Below are 15,972 nucleotides of genomic sequence, written 5' to 3'. Positions count from 1 at the left end.
AATGCCTTAGCAATGCATAGCAATGCCCTGGCATCCACAAACATCACCCCAACAACCACCTATTAACATGTTAAAAACACTCAAAATTTCCTTTGTCACCGCATAGCAACACTATAGCAACTGTGCACACATCACCCCAGCCACTACCTAGTAACACCCTAGCAACTGCATGCCAGCATGCTAAAAACTCAGAATACCTTAGCAACTGCAAAGCAATGCCCTGGCAACTGCCAACAATACCGTAGCATGACGGTGACTGTTGCACAGGCAAGAACCACTCACGTTTTCTTAAGAAAGTGTAAAAAACGAGTTGTTACATCGATAACGATCTTCACTTTCAGTCATTAGCCTGGTAGAACATGGAACTATGTCATCAGTTTTCCTTTCTGTTTTAGTATGTGTCCTGAGAACTGGAGAATTAAAGGAAATACAGTATATTTTCAGTGACTCACACAGGTTCACTGAGTACATGGCCCTTGAATGACAGTTTACATTTTGAAATATTCATCCATGTTGTAAAGACACTGGTCTCTAATAGAATTTTATTTAACTATTGCAGGGAAATGGAATTTTTTAGAAACGCTTGTTAATATTTAAACCGCCACACTGCACTTAATTAAACAAGCAGGTCAGCATCTTGCAACATTTAACATTTTCTATCGCCATGTAATGCTATTCCAGTGTCTTCAGAGACTATATCGAATGCTTCCATCATTACAGCATGTTACAAACACACGTACATAAACATGCCAGGTTGCCTGCCGCCATGGTTCACTAGTTGATCTGTCAAACACTTGTGCTCTATGGGTTAATGTGCAGGCTTCTGCTCTGACAGCTAAAAGGAATCTAAAAGGCTTCAAGTAAGTACTCCTTATTCAGCTGTTCAGGACAGTTTTTCGCTTTTCATGTGTAGGTTAAATCAACGCTGGACGCTGGCATTGATGCCCAGTCTAGAATCATGAATGCAGCTTCACGATTGCTCTAAGAAAGCTTCCGTTGAAGCCATCCATCTGCGTTATCTCAACTTCATTGTTTAAAATAGTTTTTGATAGCGGAATTAATGTAAACAAATACATCACCCATGGTACAGCAGTGAAAATCCACCAATCAGAGAACCGCAGCCAACAAAACCAGCAAAATGTGTCTCTGTTCGACCATGCGCTCCCATGACGCACTGTGAATGATGTAATCGAGTCATTCTCCCTTCACCCTTAAACTATTTATATATTTGTATATATCAGAATATTTTGCAATAATCATAAAATATATTGTTTCTATACTTATAATCAATAACCTAAAATCAATAGTTTTATATATTCCCATCGTTTTTTATTCAATGACATAATTTGCAATGGTTCATGGGATTGTAGTATGTGCCCTCATGGAAGACGCTAAGTACACAGCCTTGTACCTTTGCCTTTATGTCCGATTTTCAAATATTTTTGGCCTCAAAACAAAGTTTGTGGTGTTGTGATTCACTTTAGAGCTGGTTGGTTTAGTTCATGGCTCACAACTCTTTGATAAAGGATTTTATTAAAAGTCTATGGAGGAAATGAATGGGGAAAATACAGTACTTCCGGAACCCAAATGGCTGAAAAAGTGGGCGGGCACTGTTGCGCTCTATTGCAATGAATATGCAACCTTTGGAGAGACTAGTTCTTTCAATTATTCAAACTCCCACTTAGACTTTGGGAAACGTTTAATGTTACTTGATTTGGTGCTATTTTGTGCATTTCTATCTTTATTCTGTGGAAGGCTTTATTTGGGAAATTATAACATAACTTTGTTACATACTGTTTTCTTTTTTTAAGAAGGAAATACACTGCGTGCCCAATTATTAGGCAAATTGTATTCCTCAGGATTAATTTTATTGTTGAACAAACACAATGCTCTCAGTCAATCCAAAATGTTATTGAACCTCAAACCTGAATGCTTAACAAAGAAAAAGTGAATTTCTCCCAACTCAATTGTTTATTCTATATTTTTAGAGTAGGTGCAACAAATAAGTAACACAAAATGACAATTAAATAACATTTTTGGCCTTTCAAAAATATTCAGTGACCAATATAGCCACCCTTCTTTTCAATAACTGCCATGAGCCTTCCATCCATGGAGTCTGTCAGTTTCTTGATCTGTTCACGATCAACATTCGCTGAAGCAGCAACCACAGCCTCCCAAATGCTGTTCAAAGAGGTGTATTGTCTTCCCTCACTGTAAATCTCACATTTGAGAAGGGCCCACAAGTTCTCAGTAGGATTTAAGTCAGGTAAGGAAGGGGGCCAAGTCATTATTTGGCCATCTTTGAGGCCCTTGCTGGCTAGCCAAGCAGTGGAGTACTTGGATGCATGTGATGGAGCATTGTCCTGCATAAAGATCATGGCCTTCTTGAATGCTGAGGACTTCTTCCTGTACCACTGCTTGAAGAAAGTACTTTCCAGAAACTGGCAGTAGGTTTGAGAGTTGAGTTTCAGTCCATCTTCAACTCGAAAAGGTCCAACTACCTCATCCTTAATGATAGCAGCCCACACCAGTACCCCTCCTCCACCTTGCTGGCACCTGACTCGAAGTGGTGCCCTGTGTCTATTAGTGATCCAGCCACGGGCCCATCCATCTGGTCCATCAAGAGTCACTCTCATTTCATCTGTCCATAAAACCTTTGAAAAATCTGTCTTTATGTATTTCTTTGCCCAATCTTGACGCTTCAACTTGTGAATATATTCAGTGGTGGTCGTGTTTCAGCCTTCTTGACCTTGGCCATGTCACTGAGCACTTGGCAGCTTGTACATCTGGACACTCCAGGTAGGTTGCAATTCTGGAATATGGTAGCATTGGAGGATAATGGGTTACTGGTAGAGTCACATTTAATTCCCCTCAAGTCTTTTGCAGTTAATTTGCACCTTTTCTTCTTCATGCATTTTTTTGCACCCCAGTTGACTGTTCACAACAAAACGTTTGATTGTCCGGTGGTCACGCCTCAATAGTTTAGCTATTTCAAGAGTGTTGCATCTGTCTGAAAGGCATTTTACAATTTTTGACTTTTCAGTGTTAGTTAAATCTCTTTTTTGTCCCGTTTTCCCTGAGGTAATGAAGCTGCCTAATAATTATGCACACCTTGATATAAGTTGTTAGTCACTTTCACCACACCCTCCCTCATTACACAAATACATATCACCTGAAAATGATTGCATCCAATAAGCATTCAAGTTTATATAGTTTGGAGTTGGAAAATGTGCATGGAAATAATGCTAAGATCAGAATACTCACTTGCCTAATAATTGGGCATGCAGTGTAAATGCAATCTGACAGGAAAAATTTCAGCATTTTCAAAATCTGAAGAAAATAAAAACAAAAAAAAATTATGCAATTAATCGCAATTATTTTATTTGAAATGCTGCCATGTACACCCAAATTCTTGAGGAAAATCTGTGGCCTTCTGATCAACAACTGAAGATGGGCAGGTGGTTCACCTTTCAGTACAACAAAGAACCTAAATACACTACCAAAAAAACAATGCAGTGGCTTAAGGATAGGAAGCCCTAACTTAAATCCAATAGAAAACTTGTGGATGGACTTGAAGAGAGCAGTCCATCACCGCCCACCCCGCAATTTGACTAAAATCGAACAATTCTGCAAGGAAGAATGGGCAAATATTCCCCAATCTAGGTGCGCGAAGCTAGTAGAGACATACTGTATCCAAACAGACTGATGGCTTTCATTAAAGCAAAAGGTAGCTCTACGAAGTATTAAATCCAGGGGTATGTTTTATTTATTTTACATTGTCGTGTTATTTTGCATGAGATTTTTTTGGGTAGTGTGAGAGTGTGAGACAGAGCTTGAAAGTGTGCGCGTGAAAGTTGGCAATCCTGAAATGATGACAGAATTTTCATTTTTAGGTGAACAAACACTTTAAATGTCACAAAGAGAAAAGTTTGACATTGGAGTTACTGCATGTTTAATTGACAATGTTTTGCCTAAGTTTTGATAAGAGTTTGCTTGACTTGATTTCAGAGTTGAACTCTAGCGTGCAGAGCAAACTGCCTGCCGTGCATCTACTCCCATGTCAGTTACTCACAGTTTAGTCAAATTTTAGTGCATTTTGTTTCGTTAGCACACTTTTACCTTCCGCAGATCAGCCAGTGAGGAAAAGACGCTAAAAGCATCAAGAAAATTCTTTGCAGACCTTAAAAATGTAATAAATCATTTATGGTGCACATCAGCAAAACAAACACACACACTTACACACGATTGAAACATGTTTGATAAAATGGTTTTTATTGATATTAAAAATGAAAGTACATGAATTGTGCATTTCGGACGTTCTAGCGTGCAGAGGTTAAATCAATTAAAATACACACAGGCTGCGTGGGCTATCGATATTAAATTGTTGCCGGTAAAAGGCAAAGGATCCCTTTATTTTTAGCGCATGTTTGAAAGTTGCAAAACCGGTCTGAAAGAAAACAACAGTGAATGCAGTCCGTGCAGGAATAACATAATAAGAAATTGCAATTTTCTCCAGAAATATGAGATGTTCGGATAATAAAAAATAATGAAAGTAATAATTACGATAATTGCACTGCTTCGTTGTAACTGATATGAATAATCAGATAAATATTGGAATATCAAGGCAGAGGGGTTACACTGCAGGCATTTAGACCTCCAAGGAACTAAGTATCATTTTCAAGACCTTAAGTTGGGGCACATACAACAAACAATGTCTGATGGTTGTCCTTAGTTCTTGGTTGAGATAATCAAATAATATACCAACCATGGTTGGCAAATGGTCTTAATTCTTGACAATCAGTAGAGTCAACTTTAACCCAAGGTCTTTTCACTCAAATCTACTGATATTTCCTGAGAATTAGGGTAAATATTTGAAGTATGGTTTAGTACAGTAGCCCTTCAACAACTGAGATGGAGATATATGGAGGACTTGAAAAAACACCCCTACGGAAAGGAAATAATTTTTGGATTTAGGGCATATTGTTGAAAGATGACATCATAATTGATCTCTGTGACATCATAATGGATTAGTTTCTCAATTACTCAGCAATAAGAGGAAACAATGAACCAAGGACAACACGATCAAGCTCCTCTCAACCCACCATACTTCTGAGAAGCCAAAAATAATAGAAAATGGCTTAAACTGTAGTGGCTTGTGTACAATCATAGTATATAAAGACCAACTGTATCCAGATACTCTTTTTTAAACAGAAATCCATTTGGCAGATTAAAAAAAAAAAAAAAACATGCGAGAGGGAGCGAGAGTCTTCTGAGTATGTGCCTATTTTTGTTTTACAACATGCCTAAGCGATCCAGGCTACAGCTGCTGTTAAAATATTGATTTTAAAATAGCTGTGGCAAACCAAATGAAAAAAATATATATATTTTTTGGGTGGGTACAAAGCATCTACAATAAAAGCATTTATATGTAAAATGGGGGAAAAAAGAGAGCATATATAAAATAAAATCCATCAGTTGAGCATCAGTGCTATGTATATTACTGTATTTGGATTAATTTTAATATATATATATATATATATATATATATATATATATATATATATATATATATATATATATAATTTTATAACAAAATAAATAATGCCTTTATACAGTGCCCATATTTGTACTTAAACAAACAAACAAAAAGAAGCTTGGCGGCTCATTACGCAAGATACAGCTCAGACTAAAAGAATATTACATGATGTCCCTGGAAACTAATTATAATATATATATATACATATTTATTTCATTTAATATATATATATATATATATATATATATATATATATATATATATATATATATATATATATATACACACACACACACACACAGTATATATATATATATTCAAGTATTTGTTTTCAGGCAAAAGCATGTGGATACTACTGATAAACGTTAAAAATATATGTTAGTTGACATTATTGCGTTTTTTCCCTTTTAATTGATATTTGTGCCTTTCTTTCAGAACTGTAAAATAACGTTACAAAAACACAAAGCCTATTTTGCAACAAAGAGAATGTCACGGTACCAGAAACTGAACTTTTTTTCGTTTTTTCCTTAACGCATTTTCACAAAATAGAACATAGAAAATACAAACATCCCACTTTTTAAAGGTCATAATGTCCCTCTTCCTGCAGTGCAAAGCAGGGGTTCTGTGCAGCCACAGTAGATGTCCAGGCATTTGAACATGCTCCCTTCAGCAACCCCACACTGCTCCTTCATTGAATCGCAAATGCCGGGACCAAAGGCATACGTTGTGTCATACGTCTCAACAAATGACACATCTGCATGCAGTGATATCCCCTACAGTCAATATGCTCCTGCTTTCTTTTTCAAAAGTCACACTTTCCTTAAAACTGAAAGTTAAATAATTTTTCATAAGAAAAAAAAAAAAAACATGCTTTGCAACCTCTTTTCCTTTGAGTCCATTCCCAAAGCTTGCACCATGACATTTTTTGAGCTACACGTTCATAGTCCATAAAAAAATAGTGCCTTTTTTATTTACTCAACAAGAACTTTGACGTAATCCGTGGCGATGTGCAATTCGCAGACTCTTTTCTGCGTTTCGTTTGTGATTACAAGGTGCTGGAAAAGGAATCTAATTTTACAACAATTCCTTACAGTGTGGATGTCCCTTTATAGTTAGAGGTGCAAACTAATACGTAAAAGGACTAAAAGAGCAATACTTTAGTCTCAGGAGATTGCAGTGGAATGGTTTCTTTCGTGCTAGCTGTTCCCCATGTTCCAATGTCCTCCAAACTGGCGAAACGTTCCACAGCGTCATTGTCGCATACTTTTTTCCTCTCATTTACATTGTGCCTTTTTGTTGGTGAGTGAAACAGCGAGAATTGAAACTGGAAGAGCATGTGAGCACGTCTGGTAGGGAAGGAAGGAGGGTTGTAGAAGACTGACACAGAAATGACGTCAGAGACAAAAAGCTTTCATCCCCAAGTCTTTTTTTATCAACTCTGTGCAAATGACCCCAGGTTCACTTGTGGCTGACGTAGTTTTCTGTCGGAAGGAGGATGGGCGGCAGTTTGCTGGACAGCGTAATAAGAGGCCTATGGTGGTGGAGTTGCTCCTGGGCATTGATCCTCTCCGCCTGTCGCCTAAACTTCTTTGCTCGCAGGATGGCTGGGACGCCCCTCCGTAGCCTCTGGGCGGCCTTTCGCTGCCACACATCGTATTTGGAATATTTCACAGTCACGTGTTTTCTTGGGACCTCCTATTGCAATGACAAAAATAACATTAGAAGATGTCTACAGAGACAAGTAGAATTTTTCTGTTGCGTAATCAAATACATTGACGCTTGTTTCCTTGGATTATCTTTAAGTAGGGTCAACTCAAGTTCAACATTTGAACAAGATTGGTAAACCAAGACTAAAGAATTTGAGGTAAGCAATTTTGCCAAAAGTCCATTCATTTAGAGGATGATGGCTGATCTTAAACCACTATGGCAACACAGAGAACCACTTTAAACTCTCTTATCCTGATCTCAACTATAACAGATCCAGTTTTATTGGCTATCGACACAACGTTTTAATTGACAAAACAATGAAACTCAACAAGAACTACAAGGACCTCAGAATGGAGAACGACCAAGAAGGACATAAAGACATAGTCCTCTTTGTACCCAATGTCCAATCACCCAGGCCTTTTTTGGGAGACTTTGTTCACAAATCCAATTTCGTGATGGAAAATGACAGTAAAAATTTCAACCTATAGATTACCTCTCACTTGAATCATATAATTTTCCACTTGGGCAACAGTTTTGTGCCAAATCTTGCTTACAAGATCCAGTGTCCTTACACTTGTTCACTATTTTCTTTTAGCCCACATGCCAGGTTGCATGCGTTCAGCAGAAACTGCACAAAATGTTCAAGATGGTGAGTTGTGATAAGCCACTAGAGAGATGTTTTGTTATCCCACAGTCAACATACCTGTTTTAATGCTGGCATCACAGGGATCACCTGTAGAGAAGTTGCAGACACGTCCCTCTCTGACTTGCCAGGTTTAGCGCAGTATTGTTCTAGCAGATCTAGGTTACAACCGCTAAAACAACACTCCTCCACAATCCCACGCTTTTTGGGGGGTTGTTTACTGTTCGACCTGGTTGGTTGAACTGCAGGCATAGAAATAAACATAATCAGTTCATGGACAACATTGAAAAAGGCAGTTTAAACCATAGTTTGCTGGTCTCCAGCTGGTTAGCTGGTTTTGAAGGGGTTTTGATACTTTTTACCCAGATAGCACATGTACATCTCCGAGATGTCTGTTGAAGAGTGTAACATCTTCCAAACATCTTAAAAAGTTCGGATTTACAAACATTCTAAATCATAAACGTCTCAAAGTCATATGCTGAAAGTCTTTTTGACATCCTAGAGGAAATGTCTTGTAGACATATTGCAGAAGAGCAAACAATCTAAAAAATACATCTTCTAGATGTAAACACACACATCAAACAGACAGCTGTTCAGGCTGGGAGAACAGCTGGCTGTCCAGCTAAAACAGCTGAGCACCAGTTTGGCCTGGCTGGGCGACTGCCTTAAACCAGCTAAAACCAGCATGGCCAGCATGGGTAGTAGGGCTGAAACGATTAGTCAACGTTATCGACAACGTCGACAATAAAAACTGTCGAAAACATTTTTGATTGTCGAATAGTCGTTTGATCTCATTTAACGTAACATGAGATCACATTAAACTCTAATGATGACCCGCGAGAGCAGCACTGCAGTTCATGCCTGACTGAGAAGAAGAATTACACAGCTCACTGTCCAGATGCACTCTAAACTTTCAAAACAGCTTAAGGTGATGTAGACTGCAAAGTATGAGGGAATTATAATGCAGAAATACAAAATAAGTAAATACAGAAGCACTCTCGTTGTGAAATAAGTGGAGCTGCTGCTTGCGTGTCAAGCGTATTTAAAGGAAACACCCCGCCGTTACATCTTAAATTGAATAAAGTTCAAATAATACAGAAACTGGTCATGTAAATAACTACAAACTCCGAAACTAGCATTTCTCTGTACAGTCAGCACCGCTTCTATGAGTTGTGTGAAGTGACACGATCTAAAGGGGGAGAGATTGAAACTGCATCCGGCTGATGAACAATCTGGCGCGGGGACGCTCATCCCTCGAGCGCGCACTTGCGGCAGCTAGATTATAACATGATGGCTCGCAACTTGCTGAATCATAATATATGTGTCACTGTGCATTTCTTACTTTGAAGAAAATTGGCAATACGCAGCTTTATTAATAAGAGAGAGTTTGTTTTTTTGTGAGTTAAAGTTGGATTGAAGTGAACAGAAAGGTGAGAGAGGGTAGTCTTCACCCCATTATACACTGCAACAAAATATGTTTTAGTTTTGGCTTGTTTTCCAATATAAATATCTAAAACTCCTTTAAAACAACGTACATTTACTTTAGCAGCTATACTGCAGAATAATTTTTTTTATCAGAGAATGTTGAATATAATATTAAAAATACAAATATTTTTACATATCTAAAAAAAGATGCATCCACCTGAGAAGCAGCATATATGATATTTAGACTTGCTTTTAGAGAATTGAATGTAAGTGTATTTTGTCTTTACTGCACTCGCAGAAGTATAACCAAGTGAAAAAATACACTTATATACAAAATACACTTATATTTAAGATACAATCTCTTAAAGCAGGTCAACATATCTTATATGTTGCTTCTCAAGTAAATGTATCTTGTTTTAAGGATTTCTAGACCATTTTAAATGGAAAACAAAACAAAAACACTTCATAACAATAGGATTTTTTTGCAGTGACTTTCTTTACTGAATTAAACATAATAAAAAGTATTTTTTTCTCTTTAATTCAGTGAATGTCGTTTAGAGGTATTTTTAAAGATGATTTTGTCCTCTTTATTGTTAGTAAGCACAGTTAATACAACCTTTTAAGTCGGGGCACAAGCTGAATAATAGGTTAAGAGCTAATGATTAATCGTTGCAGTAATAGCTGAATAGTCGAATAATCATTCTAATAATAGTTAGATTAATCGATTATCAATATAATCGTTAGTTGCAACCCTAACGGGTAGTACAAGAAACAAATTTTTTCTCTGGTCACATGTCAGACTAAACAAGAGGAAGATCAAACTAGACTCAAACTGTTAGTTCAAAGAGTTGCCATCAAATATGAAAACAGGACCCTAGAAACAAGCCAATGTAAATCAAGCTACACTGCCCTGATTCAATTGTCAAAGTAGATTTGATTGTTGATTAATTGTTTTTTGGACCGGAACACATCTGCGGTGTATAAAGCTGAAATCTGTGGCAAAAAAAAAGTTTGTCTGTTTATTTGTTTTCTTGTTCAAACTTATCTCATTATGTTGTCTAATTGGGCTGTGCAAAATAAGTTTTGAAGAATTCACCGGCAACTCTGCATTATGTTCTCAGGCACAGAAAATAAAAAAATAGAAACAGCCAAAGTGTGGAAGGGCAAAAGTCTTTGCTTCTATTTGGATGAGTAAATGATAAAAATGGTGGCTATTCTTTGACCTTGTCCTTTGCCAGCTCAGCAAAGATAAAGAGAGCATGAACAGTGGCAAGAGGGAGGGGTGGAAATACAGACTTGGCATGAATGATGGAAGATACAGGACACAGCAATGGGGAGGGGGGGGGGGCGCTGGAAAAAAGGAAGGAACAATTGATTTTCAGTCAAATATTCTATGAAAGGTTGGCACTTCTCACAGTTACAATGGTCTGACAAGAAATTTCTTAATAGTAGGATGGGAAACATGGAAAAACAGTGGAATTGGTGGATGGAGGTGGGGGGGGGGGGGTATCTGTGCTGGCCCAAATTGGATAATGATCTTTCTAGGCAGTTAGGCTTCTGCGGCCAAAAGAACACAAAGGCCTTGTCTGTTTGTCAGAGCTGGCGGGAGGAAGACGACAAATATTTAAAAAGTTGTGTTTTTGACCCCCTCTGTGTATGCAAGCTGTGTACAATCGATCAGCAGTCGTATCAACATGCAATACTATAATCTTGGTTGTACAATATGTAACCATTGCATTGAAATAGTATGAAAATATTGGTAAGTATCTAGTAATGAAGCTGTCTCAATCTATTCAGCTGTGTAAGAGGAAAAAACAACTTTTTTTCAAATGAATGTAGCCTGGGAACATTTTTGGAGAGGTGAATGGAATGCCACTTGGGTACTATTACTTTCCCTGGCGGAATGTGCAAGTAAACAACCAGGCCATTGTGGCTCATTTAGCTTCCCTTTCATATGCAATCACAGATATCGCAAGAGAATGCACCCAGTCAGCACATTTTGCCAAGACATTGCGCGTACAGCTGACCATTCACGACATCTTGCGTGCATCAAAGCAATGGGCAGTGAACATCGCAGTAGAGCTGTTCAGCTGTGGCATCAATTTGTAGGCAAACCCGGAAGGCTAACTCCCCATGGGCTGTCTCGGGAATTTCTTATTGGTGTTTATGATGGGGTTTTTCAATTTATGAGTAAAATAAGATGTATGGTAAACATTCCTTGAAGATACTTGGATGTTTTGTTCTAGAACATAAATTACACACAATAATACCTCAAACGTAAATTTTGAAGCCGCTGTGTTTAAAAAAATAAAAATGAAAGTATGTTGCGAACGAGTTGCTAGAAAAGGAAATACCACAAGCATGTAAGTGAACATCCCTGATGAAATTGGAAAACCGTTGTAGTTCTTATCTAGCTGCTTGTTAGCAACATACTTTTTTTATGAGCTGGCGACTTCAAAATTCACGTTTGGGGTATGATTGTGTGTAATTTATGTTGTATAACAAAACATCCAAGTATCTTAAAGTAATGTTAACCATAGACCTTATTTTACTCATAAACCCATTATAAAAACCCATAGGCAAATTCTGAGGGAACCCATACCTCGAAAAAGCTATTTAACTTATGGGTTTTTGGACTACAACCTGAACAGCTCTATAGACCTTTCTCAGAGTGGTGCCATATTTGATTTTTGAAGGGAGTGAAAACGAGGCTGCGAGGGATATTCTTACAGTTCAACGTACAGTATAGTCAGGTGAACGATCAACACCACTTTAAACAACTACCACCCGAGACAGTAAGTCTATCGCTCACAGCCTCGTTTTCATTCCCGTCAAAAATCAAACATGGCGCTACTCTGAATAAGGTCTGAATAAGCTCTGTGTTAATATACGTACCAAAATAGAAGCCTTTTCCGTCGCACACGAACTGTAGCGCGTCCACAAGCTCTCCGCCACATAACGTTTCGGCTGAAGCGACCTCGAAGGCGTATAGTGTCAAAAACAGTAAGCATATGGGCATCCTTATGGACCAGTACATCTGTACGACCTGGGGAGATAACATACATTTTAGTTAATAAGAGAGAGAAAAAAAACCCTCTTCAAACACTCTGGGACTGACATGTCCATGGTCATCGACTTTTAATTATCTGCTCAAAAACAGTATACACATGCAGTATATACAGTAGGATGACTTAATGACATGTGTACATAACGTGCATTTTAGTTCATTTGATATTACTCAAATACGCTATGTTAAATTATGCCTCTTGTTTTAACCAAAATATATGGTGTAAACATCTGCTGATCTGTTCTCCTGAGCATTTTCCTTGGTTTCTTAAATGCACTGAATTCACCAATTCGATACTTCAAACACTGAGGAAGTATGCATACATATATCGACTTTTTAATTATCTGCTGAACGCTAAAGGAAGAATTGCTTAAACAAGACAAAATGAGCTTTTTTCTCCTCCTTCCTCCTCTTACACAACGTCCAACAAGTTGCATGACTTCTCAGTATGCTCCGCTATCTCATTCCTCACAACTCAGCATATTATTTTCCTGAAAGCCCGCTCGTTTAAAGTGCTGTCGCCCCCTCGCGCAAATTCTCTTCTGCGCGCGGATCAAGAATGAAGTGTCAAATGTGAAAAACAGACAAACAAACAAAACTTTTCCGTTGCATTACTGAAGTGTATCTGGTCGTGCAAGAGAAGACTGCATGATGTATAAAAATCGCTCCGTTTTCCATTCATGTCCATTTCTGATTGTTTTTTTTATTTTTTCTACTTAAAGATAACTTCTGCATTGCTTAACTAATGCATTAAATCATGTCCAGATTTGTCCAAGTTTTGCGAAAGATTGTTAAAGCATTCCAAGAGAGTGTTTTTTTTTTTCTTTCTTTTTTTCGTTTACCTTATTTATGAAACTGTCTGTTCTCAAGCAGGTGTGGCAAACATAATGATGTTTTAGTTGGTCCTCCATGACAGTTGCTGTAATGTTAAAAATGCTGCGCTGTTGTATTTGGTTGAGAAATTGCAGGTCGGTTTAGTTTTCCCAGTTGGTGTTAGGACGTTGTGTGGAGCTGTCCCAAAAATCAGGCGACAGGCAAAAGTTCTCTGAGAGAAGTATTTTATACCCAAACCCGCCCCTTAGCACCCCCTCCCGCTGCCCCCTCTAGTGCGCATGTCAATAAGGAGAGGTAAGCCTGTTAGAAGGGGTCATTGAATCACCAGCATTAACCTGGCCGAGGGCCCTGCTGGTGTGTGATACACAACTTTATTCAAAGCTGAAAATATTTTTTCAAGATCACAACATGATCAAAAGATCAGCACAAAAAAAAAAAAATCCTCTGTGAGCTTTATTGTTTTGTCTTGAACTTTTTATCATTTTGTGATCTTTATAGGCAAATTTATAGGCAAATTTAAATATTTTAACTAAAAAATATTGATATATTTTAGGAAAACAACGTTCTTGTTTCATGTGTGTGTGTGTGTGTGTATGTGTGTGTGTGAAACAAGAACGTTGTTTTCCTAAAATATATTAATATTTTTAGTTAAAATATTTAAATTTGCCTATTACATTTTTATTATTTATTGTTAATTCAAAATTATTTGAACAACATTCCAGTCAATAAAAAGAAAATAAATAAACAAGTCAGAGTTTATTGTTACAGAAATACAGACATCATCTACATCCATTTATTTAGCTACCATCCATATGACAGGACACCAGGGTCGTCGCTATAGTGCAAAACATTTGGGACTTGAGCCCGAATGATAGTCTAGCCACAATATTTTTTGTTTGAAACTTTTCTGAGTGGAATTGAAGCGGGAGTCATCGAGTAAATATTGGTTATTGTTACTCAGTAAGTCGTTATCGTTAGACTTATTGTTGACTAGCTAGGATATTTTTACAATATGTTCTCTTGCTTGTCTAGAATCAGCTATGCCCTATTTGCAAATTAATCAATCATTTGAGTCAGTTCCAAGATAACACAAGTACATCTCCAAGATGTCTGTTTTAGATCTTTTCATCTGGAAAGCATCACATCATCTACTTAACATCTGCTAAACATCTTTAAAAAAATTCTGATTTACAATCACTGTAAATCATAAACGTCTCAAAGACATCTGCTGAATCTCTTATTGATATCCGAGAGGAAATGTCTTATAGATGTATTGCAGACAAGCAAACTACCCAGATGGAAGACATATTTTTTAGGTTGTTTGCTCATCTGCAATACATAAGGCGTTTTCTCTCGGATGTCAATAAGACATTCGGCAGATGTTTTTGAGACATTTCTAAAATGTCTGTTTTAGATCTTTTCATCTGGAAAGCATCACAATCTACTTAACATCTGCTAAACATTTTAAAAAGATCAGATTTACAAAATTCTAAATCATAACCCTGATAGCACACGTACAGCACCCAAACGTCTATTTTGTGTGTGTGTAAACATCTGGAAGATGTATTTTTAACGTTGTTTGTCTATAAGACGTATGTCAATTAGTGTGTCTCAGATGTCAGTAAGACATTCATCAGATGTCTTTGAGACGTTTATGATTTAGAATGTTTGTAAATCTGATCTTTTTAAGATGTTTATCAGATGTTAAGTAGATTGTGATGCTTTCCAGATGAAAAGATCTAAAACAGACATTTTAGAAATGTCTCAAAAACATCTGCCGAATGTCTTATTGGCATCTGAGAGGAAACGTCTTATAATAGCCTTCATCTTATGTTTTGCAGATGAGCAAACAACCTAAAAAATACGTATTCCAGATGTAAGCACACACATGAAATAGACATCTGGGTGATGTACTTGTGCTATCAGGGTTCTTTTCAATGAAGTACTCAAACAGGTTAGCAAAACGATCTGAATCAGTTTGCAGTTGACTCAGAATCATTCGGACTCCTCATGCACGGACTAAATCAATTAGATCTTTCTCACATACATAAAACAGTAATGGGATATGTTAGAAAATTAAATACCTGTACCCTTATAGTACACGTACACATACCCAGATGTCTATTTGATGTGTGTTTACATCTGGAAAATGTATTTCTTAAATTGTTTGCTCATTTGCCATTCGTCTATATGACGTTTCCTCTCGGATGTCAGTAAGACATTCAGCAGATGTTTTTGAGATGTTTATGATTTAGAATGTTTGTAAATCTGATCTTTTTAAGACCTTTAGTAGGTGTTAATTAGATTGTGATAATTTCCAGATGAAACCCAAATAGCACACGTACATCTCCAAGATATCTGTTTTAGATCTTTTCATCTTGAAAGCATCACAATCTAAATAACATCTGCTAAACATCTTAAAAAGATCAGATTTACAAACATTCTTAATCATAAACGTCTCAAAGACATCTGATGAATGTCTTATTGACATCCGAGAGGAAATTTCTTTTAAACGTATTGCAGATGAACAAACATCCTAAAAAATACATCTTCCAGATGTAAACGCACACATCAAATAGACATCTAGGTGATGTGCGTGTGCTGTCAGGGAACACTCTTGAACAGACATCTGGTGTTTTCCAATCTAAAAACACAGCTGTCAGGACAGCTGTTTTCCTAAAATATTGCAATTTTCTTTATTTAAAATTAGTTACTTGTTTTAATTGTTACATTTTACTGATTTATTATTAATCCCAAATC

The 15,972-nt window shown here is 37.1% G+C and overlaps 1 protein-coding gene across 1 annotated transcript; it reads right to left on the bottom strand.

Moving 5' to 3' along the window:
- Positions 1 to 4,245: 4,245 nt before the first annotated feature.
- On the bottom strand, positions 4,246 to 13,402 carry LOC127435642 (insulin-like growth factor II). Its single transcript, XM_051689254.1, has 4 exons — positions 13,221 to 13,402; positions 12,207 to 12,357; positions 7,947 to 8,128; positions 4,246 to 7,231 (listed from the first exon to the last, which is right to left on the bottom strand). Exons 1-4 carry the CDS (start codon positions 13,287 to 13,289, stop codon positions 6,995 to 6,997), a joined length of 639 nt encoding a protein of 212 aa, XP_051545214.1. The 5' UTR covers positions 13,290 to 13,402; the 3' UTR covers positions 4,246 to 6,994.
- Positions 13,403 to 15,972: the final 2,570 nt, after the last annotated feature.

The sequence above is a fragment of the Myxocyprinus asiaticus genome, chromosome 46, assembly GCF_019703515.2.
Source record: "Myxocyprinus asiaticus isolate MX2 ecotype Aquarium Trade chromosome 46, UBuf_Myxa_2, whole genome shotgun sequence".
Taxonomy (NCBI): Eukaryota; Metazoa; Chordata; class Actinopteri; order Cypriniformes; family Catostomidae; genus Myxocyprinus; species Myxocyprinus asiaticus.
The sequence above is the reverse complement of the archived record's forward strand: the minus strand, read 5'-3'. Positions and strand labels throughout refer to the sequence as shown.

Coding starts and splice junctions, on each gene's coding strand:
- LOC127435642 (XM_051689254.1), bottom strand. CDS start 13,289: ATGGAGGACCAACTAAAACATCATTATGTTTGCCACACCTGCTTGAGA. Junction 12,358..13,220: donor CAGACAGTTTCATAAATAAG/GTAAACGAAAAA, acceptor TTATCTCCCCAG/GTCGTACAGATGTACTGGTC. Junction 8,129..12,206: donor CGGAAAAGGCTTCTATTTTG/GTACGTATATTA, acceptor CTATGCCTGCAG/TTCAACCAACCAGGTCGAAC.